We start from the raw sequence: 14,471 nt of genomic DNA on the forward strand, positions 1-14,471 counted from the left end.
GTGAGGGGGTGGAAATTGCCTTTACCCGGGGAGCACCCCGGCGGAGCAATTGTGGAGATTGGGGAAGCTCAAAGATGATGCTTCTGCAGGTGTTTCATGTCGATGACCCCAGAAAAATAGTTGAAATCCAGAGCACTAATCGACTTAGCCCGCTTGGCCTTCGATGTCTATACTCAAGATTGGTTAGAGCACCGGTCTAGAAGTTCTGATAGGAGGGATAAATTGGGGGTGAAGAGAAATTCCTCCGATTGGAAGGAAAAACTATGTACTCCTTCGTAGCTTGAAGCTCTTAAATATCCGCTACCCTCCGGCTATATTATTCGTCGGTAGTTGATAGTTGACATGGATTGCAATTGACTGCGAACTCGTCTCTGCTTAAATAAGATATTAGTTCCAGCTCTCCCAAAGCATCATCTCAAAAGTAGAACAAGTGCGTTTCCGAGCTCACTGCAAGCAAACTGACAAAATTCAATGTGATGGCGCTCGAAGGATCGAGCCTAACGAAATCCTCTTGCACAGTACGGGTAGGCACCAGGGGCAACAGAACCAAATAACAGTCCAGAGCCCACCCGTGCGATTTACAAGTGTCGCTCGAAGCCACTGATAACATCAGGAAGATTTCCTTCTAAATACATAAGGCCCTCATGCCATTATTATCGTCAGGCTGTCAAACCTAGCGTACTGGATCTAGGCCTCTTGGTAGAGCTGAGACTGTCGCTATACGTCTGCACTTGGATTGAACAGTAACCAGTTGGCTGACAGGAAGCTCTCTCACTTAGTCTTCAATAAGCGTCTACATCTTGTTTGAGCATGGCTTGGGATCTCTCGATTGCTACATAAATACCAATGATGACTGTAGCTTATCAATTGGATAGCGATCATCGAAGCCAGAACCTGTATGCGGTCCTCAAGAGAAGTAAAAGACTCCACAATACCGATGGGCGGTAAATGTCCAATATATTTCATAGAACATGGAGCTGTATCTTGCTGCTAAACATACCCAAAATACCCCAGTCTCCATAGAGCGCTCCACCCGTGGACAGAGGGGTTGTGACTAGAGAGGAGGTATTGTTTGATCGACTTGTTTTCATAGTCACGTAGGACTTCCAAAAGGCCCGAAATCTGGGAAACGAACCAGAAACTCGAACACATCTCCCTCCCAATCCTCCGGGCTTTGCAGCAAGATGGTCAAAATCCATATGAGGTGTGACACTTTATTTGAATCAATTGCTGCTACCTCTCGAGCGAGGCTCTCCAGGTACTATTGGTTTTGCCAGGATTGGAAGATGCACGGCCTGTGGCTAGATCTCCAATGGGCGTTGCTAGGGTTAAATGTGCGCCAAATAAGAGATGGCAACGTCGAAGCGAGACATTTGAGTTAACTGTGTCTGCTTGGTCCAATGCAGTGACTAAGGTTAGAGAAGTGCTCGGAAGTTCAAACAAATATATGCATGGCATCACCCGTCTCAACTACAAACATCACCACCAAAAAAAGGAAACAAAAACAAGGTGATTCGACACAATCCTAAACTAAAATATAGCTCGTCATGCTGTTGATATCTCGAATCAGAAGACGATATTCACATAAAAAGTAGGAAAAAGTAGGATTGATGGAAGAGGCTCCTGCGAATAAAAAGATGTCGGGTTGAAAAAAGAAATGCACAAGAGGGGAATTGAACCCCCGATCTTCGCATAGCGATCTCAACCCTTGCGGGTAGATACAAGTGCGACGCCTTAGCCACTTGGCCACTCGTGCTATTTCTTGGTAGAACTGCGCTCAGCAGACTTTAAATAGATATAAAGAGGAAATTGCAACAACGCCACCCGTCAGTATCTTATAGTCTGCTTTATAAAATCAAGCTAATCCTAGAAAGAAGTCAAAGTCAAACAGGCAAGGCCGATATAGACTGACTGTGAATAACGAAAGAACGATGCCAACTGACAGCAAGCCTATCAGTCCAATTGTTCCGCTGATAAGGGCCTGAGCCTAACTCCAAGTAATAAAAGACTCCTGAATACAGTGTTGACTGTCATTCTTGGGAAACGTACGAGCATAACACCCAATGACCCAAGACTCCTAAAGTGCCATCAGACCTACACAACTGATCGTTCAATGCGCAAGATAAGGCGCATCTTTTATCAGCCAATTTATCACATATTCAAGGGTGAGTATATACAGTAGTGTACGCCGCTTTTGCTTATAGTAAAGAGGGATATCTCTCGTCGTGCGTCCTTGCAATCTGCGATTGCAGGCGAGCATTTCCCAAATTTAACCTGAAGTCATTATTTAGACTTCTTGACAGCCGCCTCAGCCTTACCGACGGCGGACTTCGCCGAGTCAACTACCTCGTGCTCCAGATCCTTCAAGGCCTCCTTTGTCGATCCTCCTTCCAAGCTGCGGCGGTACATGAAGATCCGGGTAACCTGGACGACACCAACACATCCGAGGAAGAAGTTAACAGCGGCAAGCCTGATTGACAGTTAGTACGCTCGAGTCCAGGAATATTTGTGACAATGAACAAAACATACAGAATGTTGCGGGGCTTGATGATAAAGCACCAGCGAGTCCAAATAGCACCAGTGGCCATCAGGGCAGCATTCTGAGTAAGGGAAAGCTTCTCAGCGGGACGACCAAAATCGGAGATACCCGCAATGACCAAAGCCCACTGTTTCCGACGAAAACGGTGTTAGCGATATGTTTTCAACCCAATGTTCGGAAATCCCTCAGCCACTAGATATCTCAGTGCGTAGTGAGGGTGATGGGGGCGGTGGGAAGAGATAGTGTTCACGGATCTATACCTTCATGACAGGCGCCCTACCCGATTAAATCATCTCATGTCAGCATGTTGACCAACAAAAAGCGAACATAACCAATTGATTGCTCCATCGGATGTCCAAACATACCAGAAGTGAACGGTCTTGATGCCGACAGGGCTGTTCCATAGACGCTGGAAAGTGCTCTGTTGTTCGGCGGATGCCGCACCGGCATCTGAGGTCTGGAAACGGCGTCCCTGGGCACCAGGCCGACGGAAGGGACCGTAGGCATTGCGGAAAGCAGCCCGGGTGTTCTGGAAGAAGCGCAGACCGATACGCGAGGAAGACATTTTAATGCGTTATCACGGCGGAAATGATGACTAGGTTTGAAGGGTCGTGATCGAGGGAAGGACCGGTAGCTGAAATTGAGTGGAGAGTGATGGGGTCTTTGCACAAGTTGATGCGCAAAGAACTATCAAGAACCCCACCGAAGTATGAGTGGAAATAGTCTAAGGAAGAATAAGAAACGAAGCACGCGAGGTGTTCCGGTCGACGATATGTATCAGATATCTCAGTATGGCCATTGCCCGACCTCGGCGGCCTCGTTGGGAATGCGGCTCGTTTTCCGGCTGAGGTAAGCGGGCATTGCGCTTGACCGTATTGGTCTACAATCGAACTCCGACGGAATCATCATCAAGTGCTCTGCAACACCCCTCGTCGGTTCTCTCGCGCTCAATATCCTCAATTGATACCCATTGCTATCGTTTACGGGGGGATAGTCTGTTCCGACAGGTTACGCTTTTGTCCATTTACATCATTTGTTCTTTTGCATAATGTCGTCCAAATACGCCTTCTCTAAAGGTCTGAAGGAGCTCCGCTTCCTTTTCTGCCAGTCTTCGGAGCAGAGCGCTGCTACACGGTAAGATTCTGGCAATCGCGGTGTTGATGCTGAAGGCGATTACTAACTCTATGACCTCCGATCGCAGGTCCTTCCTGCAGCGCGCGTACCCGACTATGAAGAAGCACAACCCCCAGACTCCCATTCTGATCCGGGAGGCAGCAGGCACTTTGCCCAGAGTATATGCTCGATACGGTACGGCGGATATTCACGAGAAGAAGCCAATGGAAGAGCAGTTTGGGCTAATACAGCTATTATGCACAGGATTTGGAAAGGAGAAGCAGGAATCGCTGTCCGGTACGTCTCGGTAATATCCTGGTGTACAAGTGCTTTGACTGATATCTGCGGATGCATGCAGGCCTTTCGGATCAGCAAATTGAAGAGAAAGTCTCTCAGCTGGTCAAGGAGTCTTCGTAGTGCAATTGCCACGCCGTCTTATATGTTCATGCACCGTTTTCTTCCAGCTGTCCAATACTGTATCTATAGATGAATCCAAAATACGTCGACCACGTTCAGGACGCAAGTGCAGCAGGAATTTCTATATAAATCTCATTATGCTTACTACAGCGCGCTATTATTGCTTACATCACCAAATCTATACTGCGCCCAGCTTATACTTCCCTCCTTGAACGTCCAGAGTCTCTTTCCAAGATCATCTTCCGCAGCGCCAGCTCCGATATGAATGGGCAGCACATGATCAAAGGATGGATGGGCTTGACGGGCATCGGGTCGCTTCAGGAGGTCAATCATGGCCTGCTCTCTTTCTGCAGGCGGCTTCGTGACAGCGTCCTTCAGGGCCTCGTCAAAGCTAGTAGTGTACGGCATTGGCTTGGGGTTGCCGAAACTGGACCGCAGGTCGCGCAGGTTGTGGACTGCCATACCCGATGCAATGATCAGGATATTCTCATCGCGAAGCTTGGATACCGCTTGTCCGAGTCGGTAGTGCTGAGCAGGATCCTCGGTGTCGAACAAAGACACCTGCACTATCGGGACGTTCAAGGGGTTGGAGTCTGGCTCAAACGCTACATTCCACGCATTACTATCGGCCCACGAATTCACGCAACGGGTATCTCGAGCCCGGGTATCTCGAGCCACTTACCGCATTTGAAGCCGGCCCAAACACCATGATCTAAACCTCTCTTAACTCCCTCCGCTTTGATGCCCGCCTCCTTCAACGCATCAAGCACCTTGTTCGCAACCTCTTTGCTCCCGACATTAGGAAACTTTTCCTCGTAATAGTGGCTCGGGAAGCCGTAGAAACTAACAGAGCCCACTCAGCATACATAACCGAGCACGATGTCATGATTCCACCTACTCGTATATAAGATCCGTCGTCTCGGCTGTATTCACCTGGACCGTGTCGTGACCAGCCTGCCAATGCGCAGAGAACACCACAACAGCCCGCGGTTTGACTTTGGTGGTGATCTCGCGCCCGATCTCAGCTAATTTGCTGTACGCCGGGTGGTCTCGCTTATACATGATATTCGGCTGTAGCACCCAGTCAATCGTACCATTCCCCGATCTACGCTGAACAAAGATTAATGACTCACACCCCCATGACTCAAGAAGTAAACTGGAGTTCGCATCGTGCTGCCGGATTTCGGAATACCAGAGCTTGTCGAGTTATCTCTCTTCACCGCAGCAGCCGGCTGCGTTCCGAAGAGTCGTCTAAGCTTGAACAGCTTGGCGGTGGTATTGGTATTTTCGGCGCTGAACCCGTAGCCGAACGCAGCGAGGAGTATCGCCACTAACAGAGAGGTGAGCGAGAGAATCGCGAGTTTCCTACTGGTATTTTGGTCGCTTGTGCTGGGTGGGGTAGTGTTGGCAGATGAAGACATATATATCCGTATCCCTATCGGATAAAGCGGACAAGGAAGATGTCAACCGTGTTTGCGGTGGCTAGACAAGAATTATATACAAGGGCACACAAAGCTCAGGGCGAGATGTTAGCAAGTCAGAGGGCTAAAAATCTGAGAATTTCTAAGCATGGATTTATTCATCAAAGGATTGCGTCTTCAACTTCTACCTTGGAGCAATTGTAATCAATACTAAGCAGTTAGAATCAATACTAAGCAATTGTAATCAAAAGCAAATGTAATCAATACTAAGCAAATGGCCCATCCGTTCCGCTAACAGCAAAAGGCGGAACTACCCCGCTTTGTGCTTTCCCTGTCAGACCATGACAATGTCGTCCGTACCATGGTGTGACCATGTCCACAAAACCTATACACTGTCGGATGGATTTCTGGATGCTGTGTTATGTCAGATGCGGGTGGACGACATCATTAAAATCTGTCAGCTTTCCATGCAGTAAGCCAGTCACGGCTGGAGAAACGGATCTGGCCTGGTGTATCGGACGGGTCCAGGACATCAGATAGTGGTCGCGGCGTTATAACCCACTCTATGCAACATTATCAAAAGGCCGCGGTTCTTGACTCTCTGTTGTTTACGCAGCACCAAGAGGACAGAGCAGAGCGTGAGGATGGAACATGGCCTTCATGCCTTCGGTACATCACAATTAAGCAAAACGGAGACAGCAGAGCAAATGTACAAGAGCTAGCATCCGTCTCTAAAGTGGCACCTTTTCCAACATTATACATTGCGTCAACATGCGAAGTTGGTAATATCATTAGGGGTATATGCGTCAAATGCAGGCAAACATGCAATCTAGCCCGACGAAGGAGAGCAACGCCATAGAAATAACAACAAGAAAAGCCTTAGGAGCACGAAGGAAACCAACTTCGTGAAATACGTGTCGCATGAATCTGAGTTCACATGAGGACGCAATCGCCCTCGTTCTGTTGCCGATTGACAGCGGAGCGCGAGAGACGGGTCTTTTGCATGCGAGCCCCACCTTTCTTGATTTCCTCGAGACGCTCCCGAGCCTTGGGAAAACCTTGAGCTGGTGGGTTGGAGCAAACACATTAGCTTGATACACGGAGACCGCGGAAAGTATACGGGAAAGAACTTACCAGCTGCTCGCCAATACCATCTTTTGGCATCATCCAGATTGGCGGCAACTCCAATGCCAACTTCGCTGAAATAACCCATCGCATATTCTGCCTTGGCAAGACCCGCGGTGGCTGCCTTGCGCGCCCAAAGGTAGGCCTCAGTGTCGCTTTGCTGAAGTATGCCTTCAGAACCTGTCAGATACCACCCGCTCAGGGCAAGCTCACTCTGGTGCTCCCCTTGCGCTGCAGCGTGCGTGTACCAGAAGATACTCTGTCGAGGATCCACCGGACAACCCATCAGGCCGTATTCATAGGCAGCACCAAGTCGGAATTGGGAGAACTTATAACCCAGCTCTGCAGCCTGATGAAACAGTTGACTGGCATACGCTTCGTCACGAATGACGACGTCATTATCAGCTGCGTTTGCGTACATGAGCGCAAGCTCATGAAGAGCGTGTGGGTTTTCTGGATCAGCACGCTCGGCGGCGCGTTTGAGCCATGAAACACCCTCACGAGGATTTCTGGCTTGGCCTAGGAGGCCCTTAACGAGAATCATGCCCATCTTGTACATAGCAGGAGTATCTCCCAAGGAAGCAGCGCGTTTGTACCATTGCACTGCCTTGAACGGATCTCGCTTCGTTCCACCGCCTTCTTCTTGGCCAATCTCGCAGCACACGGCAACCCGATAAGCGGATTGTGCGTGCCCTTGCTTTGCTGCGGAATGGTATAGGCTGAAAGCTTCCTTCGGGTCTACCGGAAGGCCCAGTAAACCCTGGCCGTAACAATCCGCAAGGTAGAACTGAGCGTCTGCATAACCATTGGATACCAACTTTTTGACGATCTTGTGCGCATCCATGATGTATTTTTCTCTAGCCCTAGCTTTGGTTTTTGGATCCATCCTGCTATTTTCGACAAGGACCGTCGAGGCCTCAACCAGTTTCTGTGCCAATAGAAGTTGAGTTTTCTGGTCAGCAGCTTTGCTCCGTACCACTTGCTGCAAGCGCTCAAGCTCTTCGTGAGTGACAGGCGCAGGCGGAGAGTCCGGCTGAGCGATAGGCTGGGTCTGCGGGACCGTGGAGGTTGGAGATGTCGGAGTGTTACTATTGTCGTACTGCCGCACAGGAGGCGGCTTGCTGCCCTGGTCATGACCTGGACGGAAAGGCGCAGGGTGATGAGGCAGGGCGTCCGGATTTTGTTGCGAATCAAATTCATTCATCTCATTGATCATCTGTGGTTGCTCGTTCGCAAATTCAGGCTGATTCACCCTGTACGGTCGAGGAGGTCCATTTCCATAGGCTGGAGCAGCAGGCCCTCGACTTCCCTGTCGTTGCATATATTGATTATTCATCGGATCCTCGTAAGAATCCGGCTGCCCACTGTAGCCCCGGTCCATACTGCCTTGAGTTCGGACAGGGGAAGCTGATGGTTGGTTACCCGGTAGATCGAATTGGAACCCTGCACTATCAAACTGGTTCGGTGTACTGACCCCAGCAATATTGTGTTGCGACTGAGGGTACTGATTGGCACTACCAGAGTTCGGGTTGAACGCTGCATACTGGCCTTGGGAGGAAGCGTCAGCAGGTGCTCTCGCTTTCGGCTTCGGCTGTTCTAGCCCCGGCAGACTCTCATCGATGACCTTGCCACCGTCAGGGATGGCATCAAAGTTAGGCATGTCGGACTCATCGGCATGAGCTGTCCTGTAATAGCTCAGCAGTTCATCGGTATCACTGTAATCATTCGATGAGTTAGGGTCCTGGTAGGTGGGCTGCCCAGGATATGTGGGTTGGGCACTAGAGGACGTGGGCGACGCCGAATGGACGGGCATCGTAGCACTTCTGTTCATGTAAGGCATGGGTGGCGGCTCACTGGCGGAAGTGTAGGACCGCTCATAGGCATCCGAAGGTCGCCGTCCGGAGCGTCCTGCACTGGCCGACCTCATAGGACCACCAGGATAGGCGCCCCTCCCCCGACCAGGCGATGTAGAACCGGCTTGCCGAGGGATCTCGCGTCTTCCGTGCGAAGTGTGCGGGCGATCGGGGGCGTTCCCAGGTGGCGCCTGGCCATTGAGCTTCATTGCCGCCATACCGTTTTCAATACCTCTGGTGCCGGGGGCGCCGCGCGCCTCTTGCGCTGGAAACGTGGGGAACGGGTTATCCCATGCCATTCTCTCCTGCTCCGGTGCGGGCGGACGTCCAGCTAGGCCTTTGGATCAACACTTGCTCAGGAAAATCGGTTGTGTATGTATGGCCTTCACTTACACGGTCTCGTCCGGTCCTGCCTTGGAGGTGCCCTCCTGTCCCCATAGCCGCGACGACTGTCGGGCCCGGGTGGTGGTCGTCCATTATACGCATAGCTTCGATCATGGGGCTGCTCTGCAGGAGGACCATAACCCCCACGAGGGGGTCGCGGAGGGCCTCGCGGGGCCCCATGAGATCTCGGAACAGCTCGATCGTCAGGGTAACCGTACCCGGCGTCGTCGTAACCTCGGTCGCCACGAGATCCATAGTTGTAGTCGCTGTATCCAAGGTCATAAGACCCATCTTGCATCTGACTTGGCGGCAGGGGGCCTCGTGGTGTAGGACGAGGGCCGTAGTTTCTGACTGGAGGAGGCCTCTGCGATTGAGGCGGGGGGTATGCCATGCTGAGTAACAGCTCTTATCGGTTAAGGGATGATCGGTAGTCGTCGCGAATTAGTGGGTCGGCGCCAGCCTTGATGGTGTCTTGTTCTCCAGGAAGTAAACGACGACAGATTTACGGCGACCCCGCAATAATGCTTCCTGGTGAAGGCTTTATACCGTCCATAAAACCCGTCAGCCTGGCGCAAACAAAGATCCAAACGGAGATAGAGGAGGGGTGGGGTCCAGACCTGAGAATGATCGAAAGCGGCCTTGAACGGCGGAAAGAAAAGATGCGGAGATACCGGGCGACAAGCACACAAGGTTTCAGCAAGGGGGATGAAAGGAATGTAAATCCACCCGATCATGCGAGTAGTGGAGGGTGCGCAAAATCCTGCATTAGGAAAAGATACATTATTGTCAGCGGATAGACACTTTTTGGCGATCTGTCGCAACAGGACTACTACCGAGATCCTGAGTCGCGATCGGACTGACGATGCGAGGACTGACCGGATGACTATCCACGCGCAGCAATGCTGTTTCTCCGGATTGGCATCAAAATTCAAAGTCAAATTGAATCGTAGACGAAAACGAATGTCTAAAGGTGAAAACCACCACCTTCTGTGAAAAGAGCGTGTGACCAAGGACAAACACCCTCGGTCTTCAGAAAATGACAAGAGGGAGGGGATCAATTTATTTTGACAATCAATGCTCAGTAGTTCGCAGTCGTGGAGTTCGGAGCAATTAAGGATGAAAAGCTAATGAATAATAATGACCAGGCAGAAGGTTTGCGCACTTTAAAAAGCAGATACTTGGTCTTGGATCTCTTTGGTTCATCACATAATTTGAAGATAATTAGACCAAGCACAGAGAATCCAAGGAACCATTGTTACCTAAGAGCTAGGTATTAAAACTCTACCAGTAGCTTCTGCGACGCGAGTGGGCTCTCCAGTATTATTATTATTGTCGTTAGGCTCCCTTAAAAAGAGTAACTGCAGATTATATGCAAGATTTGATTAAGGAGAAACCTTGGATTACTTCCTAAACACCTGGGCTGCACTTGCATGGCATAGCGAAATGCATACGGGAGAGATACCCCAAGTGCATACCTGTCCTTGAGTCATTAGTCTTTCGTTGGCTGTATTAAACTGTGTGTGTGTGAAACAAAAGATGGACAATTCTAATCCGTCTTATCCCTTGACCCACTTGCTTTATTCTACTTTCTGTGGACCAAAGGCCACTTTTTGATGCCCATGGACTACTCGAATCTAACAGATATTGACATCATTTAGTTACTAACTTAGTATCCTCTCATTGCCAAGGTCAAAATCCATATCTACTACCAAGGCATGCGACGGTGTTGTCATAGGATGAAGGTCGAAGACTAGTGAGACAAGTCTCATGTACACGGTATGATGACACTGATGAAATATCGATATCACTGGTAGTTGGTCATCCTTGTGTTGATCTTCAGGGGTTGATTCCTGAGCTGTCCCGTTGCATCAGGCAAGATACTTCTGCGCAGGACATTTTGAGATCGTGCCTAGTGGTTGCAACAATATCGAGATCCGCTTATTGATACTTCCCTTGCATAGTCTAGAGTACTGTAATTTAGCAGAAGTGATCATCTGCACCAATGCAAAGGGATGTCTGTAACCAGTCAAACGTGATCATTTAAAGCTGATTCGTAAATGATTATGGAGCATGAGGGCGGTTAAGTGTTCTTGTTGCATTTCTGGTAATATTAACTAACGATGGATGAATACTCCGAATGTACTCTGTAAGAGTGGAAAGTGTGTACCCACTACGGAGGACACCCTAAGTCCATACAGTTCAACACTGTTAGTTGGTAGCGAATCGGCGGTGCGGGAGGTGTGGACTGCGGAGAAAGGGATTCAAAATTTGAACACCCTGCACTTGGAAGATGGAAAACGAATACGACCGGTGATGATTCGCAGAGAAGACCGTCAGCTGCGCCACATGTGTCAGCAAACACAGCCCCAGCAGCTAAGCCACAGATTGGTCTTGATTGCCGATAATGTTCCCACCTGCACCGAGCTACTGATGCTATCCGATAGAAGCGAGGCCATAACCGCTGAACACATCGCTCCCGTCTAAGCCAGCTGCAAACGCTCGAAGTGGGCTCCGTCATATCCGAGAGAGTAGCAGGAATATCGCTGACCAAAGCACCTCTCTCGACATCGGCGTCTTTCGTCCCGACCTGCCTTTTTCGCGTGCATTCATATTCCTAACAGAGTGTCGTCATAGCTGTTGCTGAAAATAGCCCACTATGTCTCGGACTGGGACTTGGCTGAAGATGCTGGTGGCGTAAGGACTCCCTTTCAGGATGGTTAAGCGGTTTTCCATTATGCGCGTCTGACAATTGTGTCTCTTTCTGTCGACAGTGGAACCGTGATCTGTGTCGGCGGCCCAGCATTCGTCCAATCCATCCGACCTACCGACGAGGAATTATTCAAGCGATACAACCCCGATCTTCAGAAGCGGAGCTTGGAGGAAGGCGATCGCCGTGCTCGAGAGTTTGATGATTATGTTACACGGTTGAAGCAATGGTCAAAGTCGGATAAGTCTAGTGCGTCCTTAACTACACCGGTTGGCATGTAGGAGGTCATTGCCTAATTTTTCTGCATTATAGTTTGGTTCGCTGCGCAGGAACAGCAAGAACAAAAGCGCGCGGAGCTCGAGAGTCAACGGAGTCAGACGAAGGAGGAAGCCAGGTTACAACGCGAAGAGATGCGGAAGGAGTTGCTGGGGGAGAAATGAGCTTCAAATGTGACGCGTTTGCATTGAAATCAAATTACCATGGACGGCCTTTGGAGTAAGATCTGCTTAGCAGAGCATTGCCCCTATTGTCTTCACTTTCTTGTATTTATATGCATTACTGATGTCCCTGGTGCTACCAAAAGCTTATGTATAATATGATGTGAACATTTTCAGGAGCCATCCGGCTAGATTGGTACCAGCCCTTTCTTTCTGCATCACAAGGGCATGCATTGCGCGCCTTGTAGATTTGAGTGATTGTTGGAGCCTCTCATATTGCAAAGCCCACTTTTGCAAATACGAACGATTCGTCTGTACCATTGCAAGTTAGCGATGATAGTACTAGTGCGTGATTGAGCTTKGGCGTATCCGATTCAGCGGGTATAACGGCAGACTGAAAGTACTTTGGCAATCGCCACGGAAGTATGCAGGGAAAAGGTCGATAACCGCCTAGTGATAACCGAGTATCAAGTGGCTCCTATAGCCGAGGAGGTAGCTAACGGCGTAGGCGACTCCAGAATCTGACGTACGCAGTACGCCTCAATCCGTCCATTATGATAATGGAGGTAAATCAGAGTCCTAAATATCAGTCGAGATCCTCCAAGCGTCTTTTGCGAGTCATTGTTTTCTGAGTTAAAATCGCTGCAGAAAGTCAGCAGTGGATGAGGGTTGTTTTTGTTCCCCTTGATACCAGATCCAGCGGACAACACTGTTCATGGACTCTGAGTGATGGTCACTGGCCATTTCTTATCATGATGATAATTTCAGACGGAAGATTCTTTTGGTAATATATATACACTCCTTTATGCAAGTCGAGCACAGTACGGAGTTGATAGGTATGAAGTAAATCGACAGGTCTTGGCGATTCGCGGACATGAGGGTTGTCTCATTGGCTCCGGCTCCTCCGCCACAGCTTCTAGGAATCGACAATTCAACATCCTCTCGAGACACGGAGGGAAGGAGCCTGGTTAATTTTGAACTGATGATGCCTGATGTGAGTGCATTGCAAATCCTAGGAAATCATTTCTCAGCCCGAGATCAGACGAACTTAGTTTCTTGGCTGTGGCGGGTTGTCAAAGGAAAAGACGTCTGTTCGGTTGTAATGTTGCACAGCCTCTTGCTGATATGGTGGAGGTACTCCKGGCTCTGTACTCCATTGCCTATTATGATATCTCAAGGCACGTGTATGCAGAGTCCACCATTATCGATTTGATGAGCTTCTTTGTTTCAACCAAGTGACCATGTTACGAGATATTACATGCTTGAAAAGTGTCGGAAAATTTGCAGTACTTATGCATTCTGTAGTCATCGTACTACTTTCAGCAGCGTCGACTTGTTCTGGAACTGTTGGATGAATTCTCTTCCCTTCTTTGTAGGTTCCACGGTAAAAATAGCTGCCTAAGCGTGTCTGGCAACGATGAGTGGCTAGCATGTCACGTGCCAGGACCGGATCGAACCAAACCCGCTTCCAGTCTCCAGAAGGCGGGCGGCGATTTATCACACCCTGTCAGCTTCACTCAACCATCGCTCTAACTATTTACCTCTCACTACGCTACAAGGCCCTCCTGTCCGCTATCGTTTACACGTTCGCCTCTAGATTTACGGGTTATTTCTGTCCTACGACGTTTACGGCATCTCATCCGCGAAAAGAAGGCTTCAAAACAGGCCTTCGCAAGCCTCCAAGCAAGTCGGTGATCCACCAGCTCTCACCACTCGAACTCAGGATATAACGAATTTCATCCTCGAAAGTCATCATGTCTGAGCAGCCTTACGATCCTTATATTCCTTCTGGCTCTAACGGGCCCTCCGCCAGCGCCGGCAACGCAGCGCAGAATGGCGACCCTCGGACAAGGGAAATCGACAAAGTAAGTGAATTGGCTTGTCTCTGGGCATTGAAAGAATAGCCTTTACGGCCCGGGTTTGCAATTATTGAGGCTATATGGCAAGTTTCAAAGCTTGTCATGCAGCACGAGCGCTATCCTTTTTTGGCGGTCGAGGCTTTACGTTCTTCAATGCCTATTCTGAACTATTTGGGCTGACTCTTTCCCCCCTTACCCAATAGAAAATCCAAGAGACCGTCGACACGATGCGCTCGAATATTTTCAAGGTATCGGAGCGTGGCGAACGCCTGGACTCTTTGCAGGACAAGACAGACAACCTGGCCGTATCTGCCCAGGGCTTCCGTCGTGGCGCTAACCGCGTGAGGAAGCAAATGTGGTGGAAGGATATGAAGATGCGCGTGTGCCTGGTCATCTGTATTATCTGCTTACTCATTGTCATCATTGTTCCTGCTGGTATGTCTTCCCCGCTCACTCTCCGCACACTCAGGGTGACCGAATGCGCTGGCTAACTTTTGGATTCTAGTTGTCACGACCACCAGACATTAAGTTACGAACGCAGCGAAAGTCATGTCTGATTTTGGGAATGGATGTTATTTTCAAGCAGGTCTATTTGCGTTGAGGTTGTGCAGTTTCG

General features: G+C 49.5%; 6 protein-coding genes and 1 non-coding gene across 7 annotated transcripts; 3 read left to right on the plus strand and 4 right to left on the minus strand.

The window, feature by feature from the left end:
• Positions 1-1,658: 1,658 nt before the first annotated feature.
• Asppvi_009087 lies at positions 1,659-1,756 on the minus strand. The gene has a single exon. It is a non-coding gene; the product is annotated as a tRNA-Thr (tRNA).
• Positions 1,757-2,283: 527 nt separating this feature from the next.
• On the minus strand, positions 2,284-3,104 carry Asppvi_009088 (mitochondrial pyruvate carrier family protein; the record flags this gene model as incomplete). Its single annotated transcript, XM_043304948.1, has 4 exons — positions 2,284-2,470; positions 2,530-2,666; positions 2,800-2,815; positions 2,905-3,104. The coding sequence occupies 4 exons, from the start codon at positions 3,102-3,104 to the stop codon at positions 2,284-2,286; spliced, it is 540 nt and encodes a 179-aa protein (XP_043160883.1).
• A 483-nt stretch (positions 3,105-3,587) lies between these two features.
• Asppvi_009089 (L51/S25/CI-B8 domain-containing protein) lies at positions 3,588-4,069 on the plus strand (the record flags this gene model as incomplete). Its single annotated transcript, XM_043304949.1, has 4 exons — positions 3,588-3,673; positions 3,741-3,847; positions 3,917-3,949; positions 4,011-4,069. 4 exons carry the CDS (start codon positions 3,588-3,590, stop codon positions 4,067-4,069), a joined length of 285 nt encoding a protein of 94 aa, XP_043160884.1.
• Positions 4,070-4,213: 144 nt separating this feature from the next.
• On the minus strand, positions 4,214-5,490 carry Asppvi_009090 (DODA-type extradiol aromatic ring-opening family dioxygenase; the record flags this gene model as incomplete). The annotated part of the gene is made up of 4 exons (XM_043304950.1): positions 4,214-4,674; positions 4,752-4,912; positions 4,968-5,140; positions 5,203-5,490. The coding sequence occupies 4 exons, from the start codon at positions 5,488-5,490 to the stop codon at positions 4,214-4,216; spliced, it is 1,083 nt and encodes a 360-aa protein (XP_043160885.1).
• A 933-nt stretch (positions 5,491-6,423) lies between these two features.
• On the minus strand, positions 6,424-9,243 carry Asppvi_009091 (putative chitin synthase activator (Chs3); the record flags this gene model as incomplete). The annotated part of the gene is made up of 3 exons (XM_043304951.1): positions 6,424-6,554; positions 6,625-8,799; positions 8,862-9,243. The coding sequence occupies 3 exons, from the start codon at positions 9,241-9,243 to the stop codon at positions 6,424-6,426; spliced, it is 2,688 nt and encodes an 895-aa protein (XP_043160886.1).
• A 2,265-nt stretch (positions 9,244-11,508) lies between these two features.
• On the plus strand, positions 11,509-11,999 carry Asppvi_009092 (uncharacterized protein; the record flags this gene model as incomplete). The annotated part of the gene is made up of 3 exons (XM_043304952.1): positions 11,509-11,546; positions 11,624-11,808; positions 11,872-11,999. 3 exons carry the CDS (start codon positions 11,509-11,511, stop codon positions 11,997-11,999), a joined length of 351 nt encoding a protein of 116 aa, XP_043160887.1.
• A 1,751-nt stretch (positions 12,000-13,750) lies between these two features.
• On the plus strand, positions 13,751-14,383 carry Asppvi_009093 (SNAP receptor SNC2; the record flags this gene model as incomplete). The annotated part of the gene is made up of 3 exons (XM_043304953.1): positions 13,751-13,861; positions 14,059-14,290; positions 14,361-14,383. The coding sequence occupies 3 exons, from the start codon at positions 13,751-13,753 to the stop codon at positions 14,381-14,383; spliced, it is 366 nt and encodes a 121-aa protein (XP_043160888.1).
• Between the last annotated feature and the right edge of the window lie 88 nt (positions 14,384-14,471).

Source organism: Aspergillus pseudoviridinutans (genome assembly GCF_018340605.1).
Source record: "Aspergillus pseudoviridinutans IFM 55266 DNA, scaffold_6, whole genome shotgun sequence".
Classification (NCBI taxonomy): domain Eukaryota; kingdom Fungi; phylum Ascomycota; class Eurotiomycetes; order Eurotiales; family Aspergillaceae; genus Aspergillus; species Aspergillus pseudoviridinutans.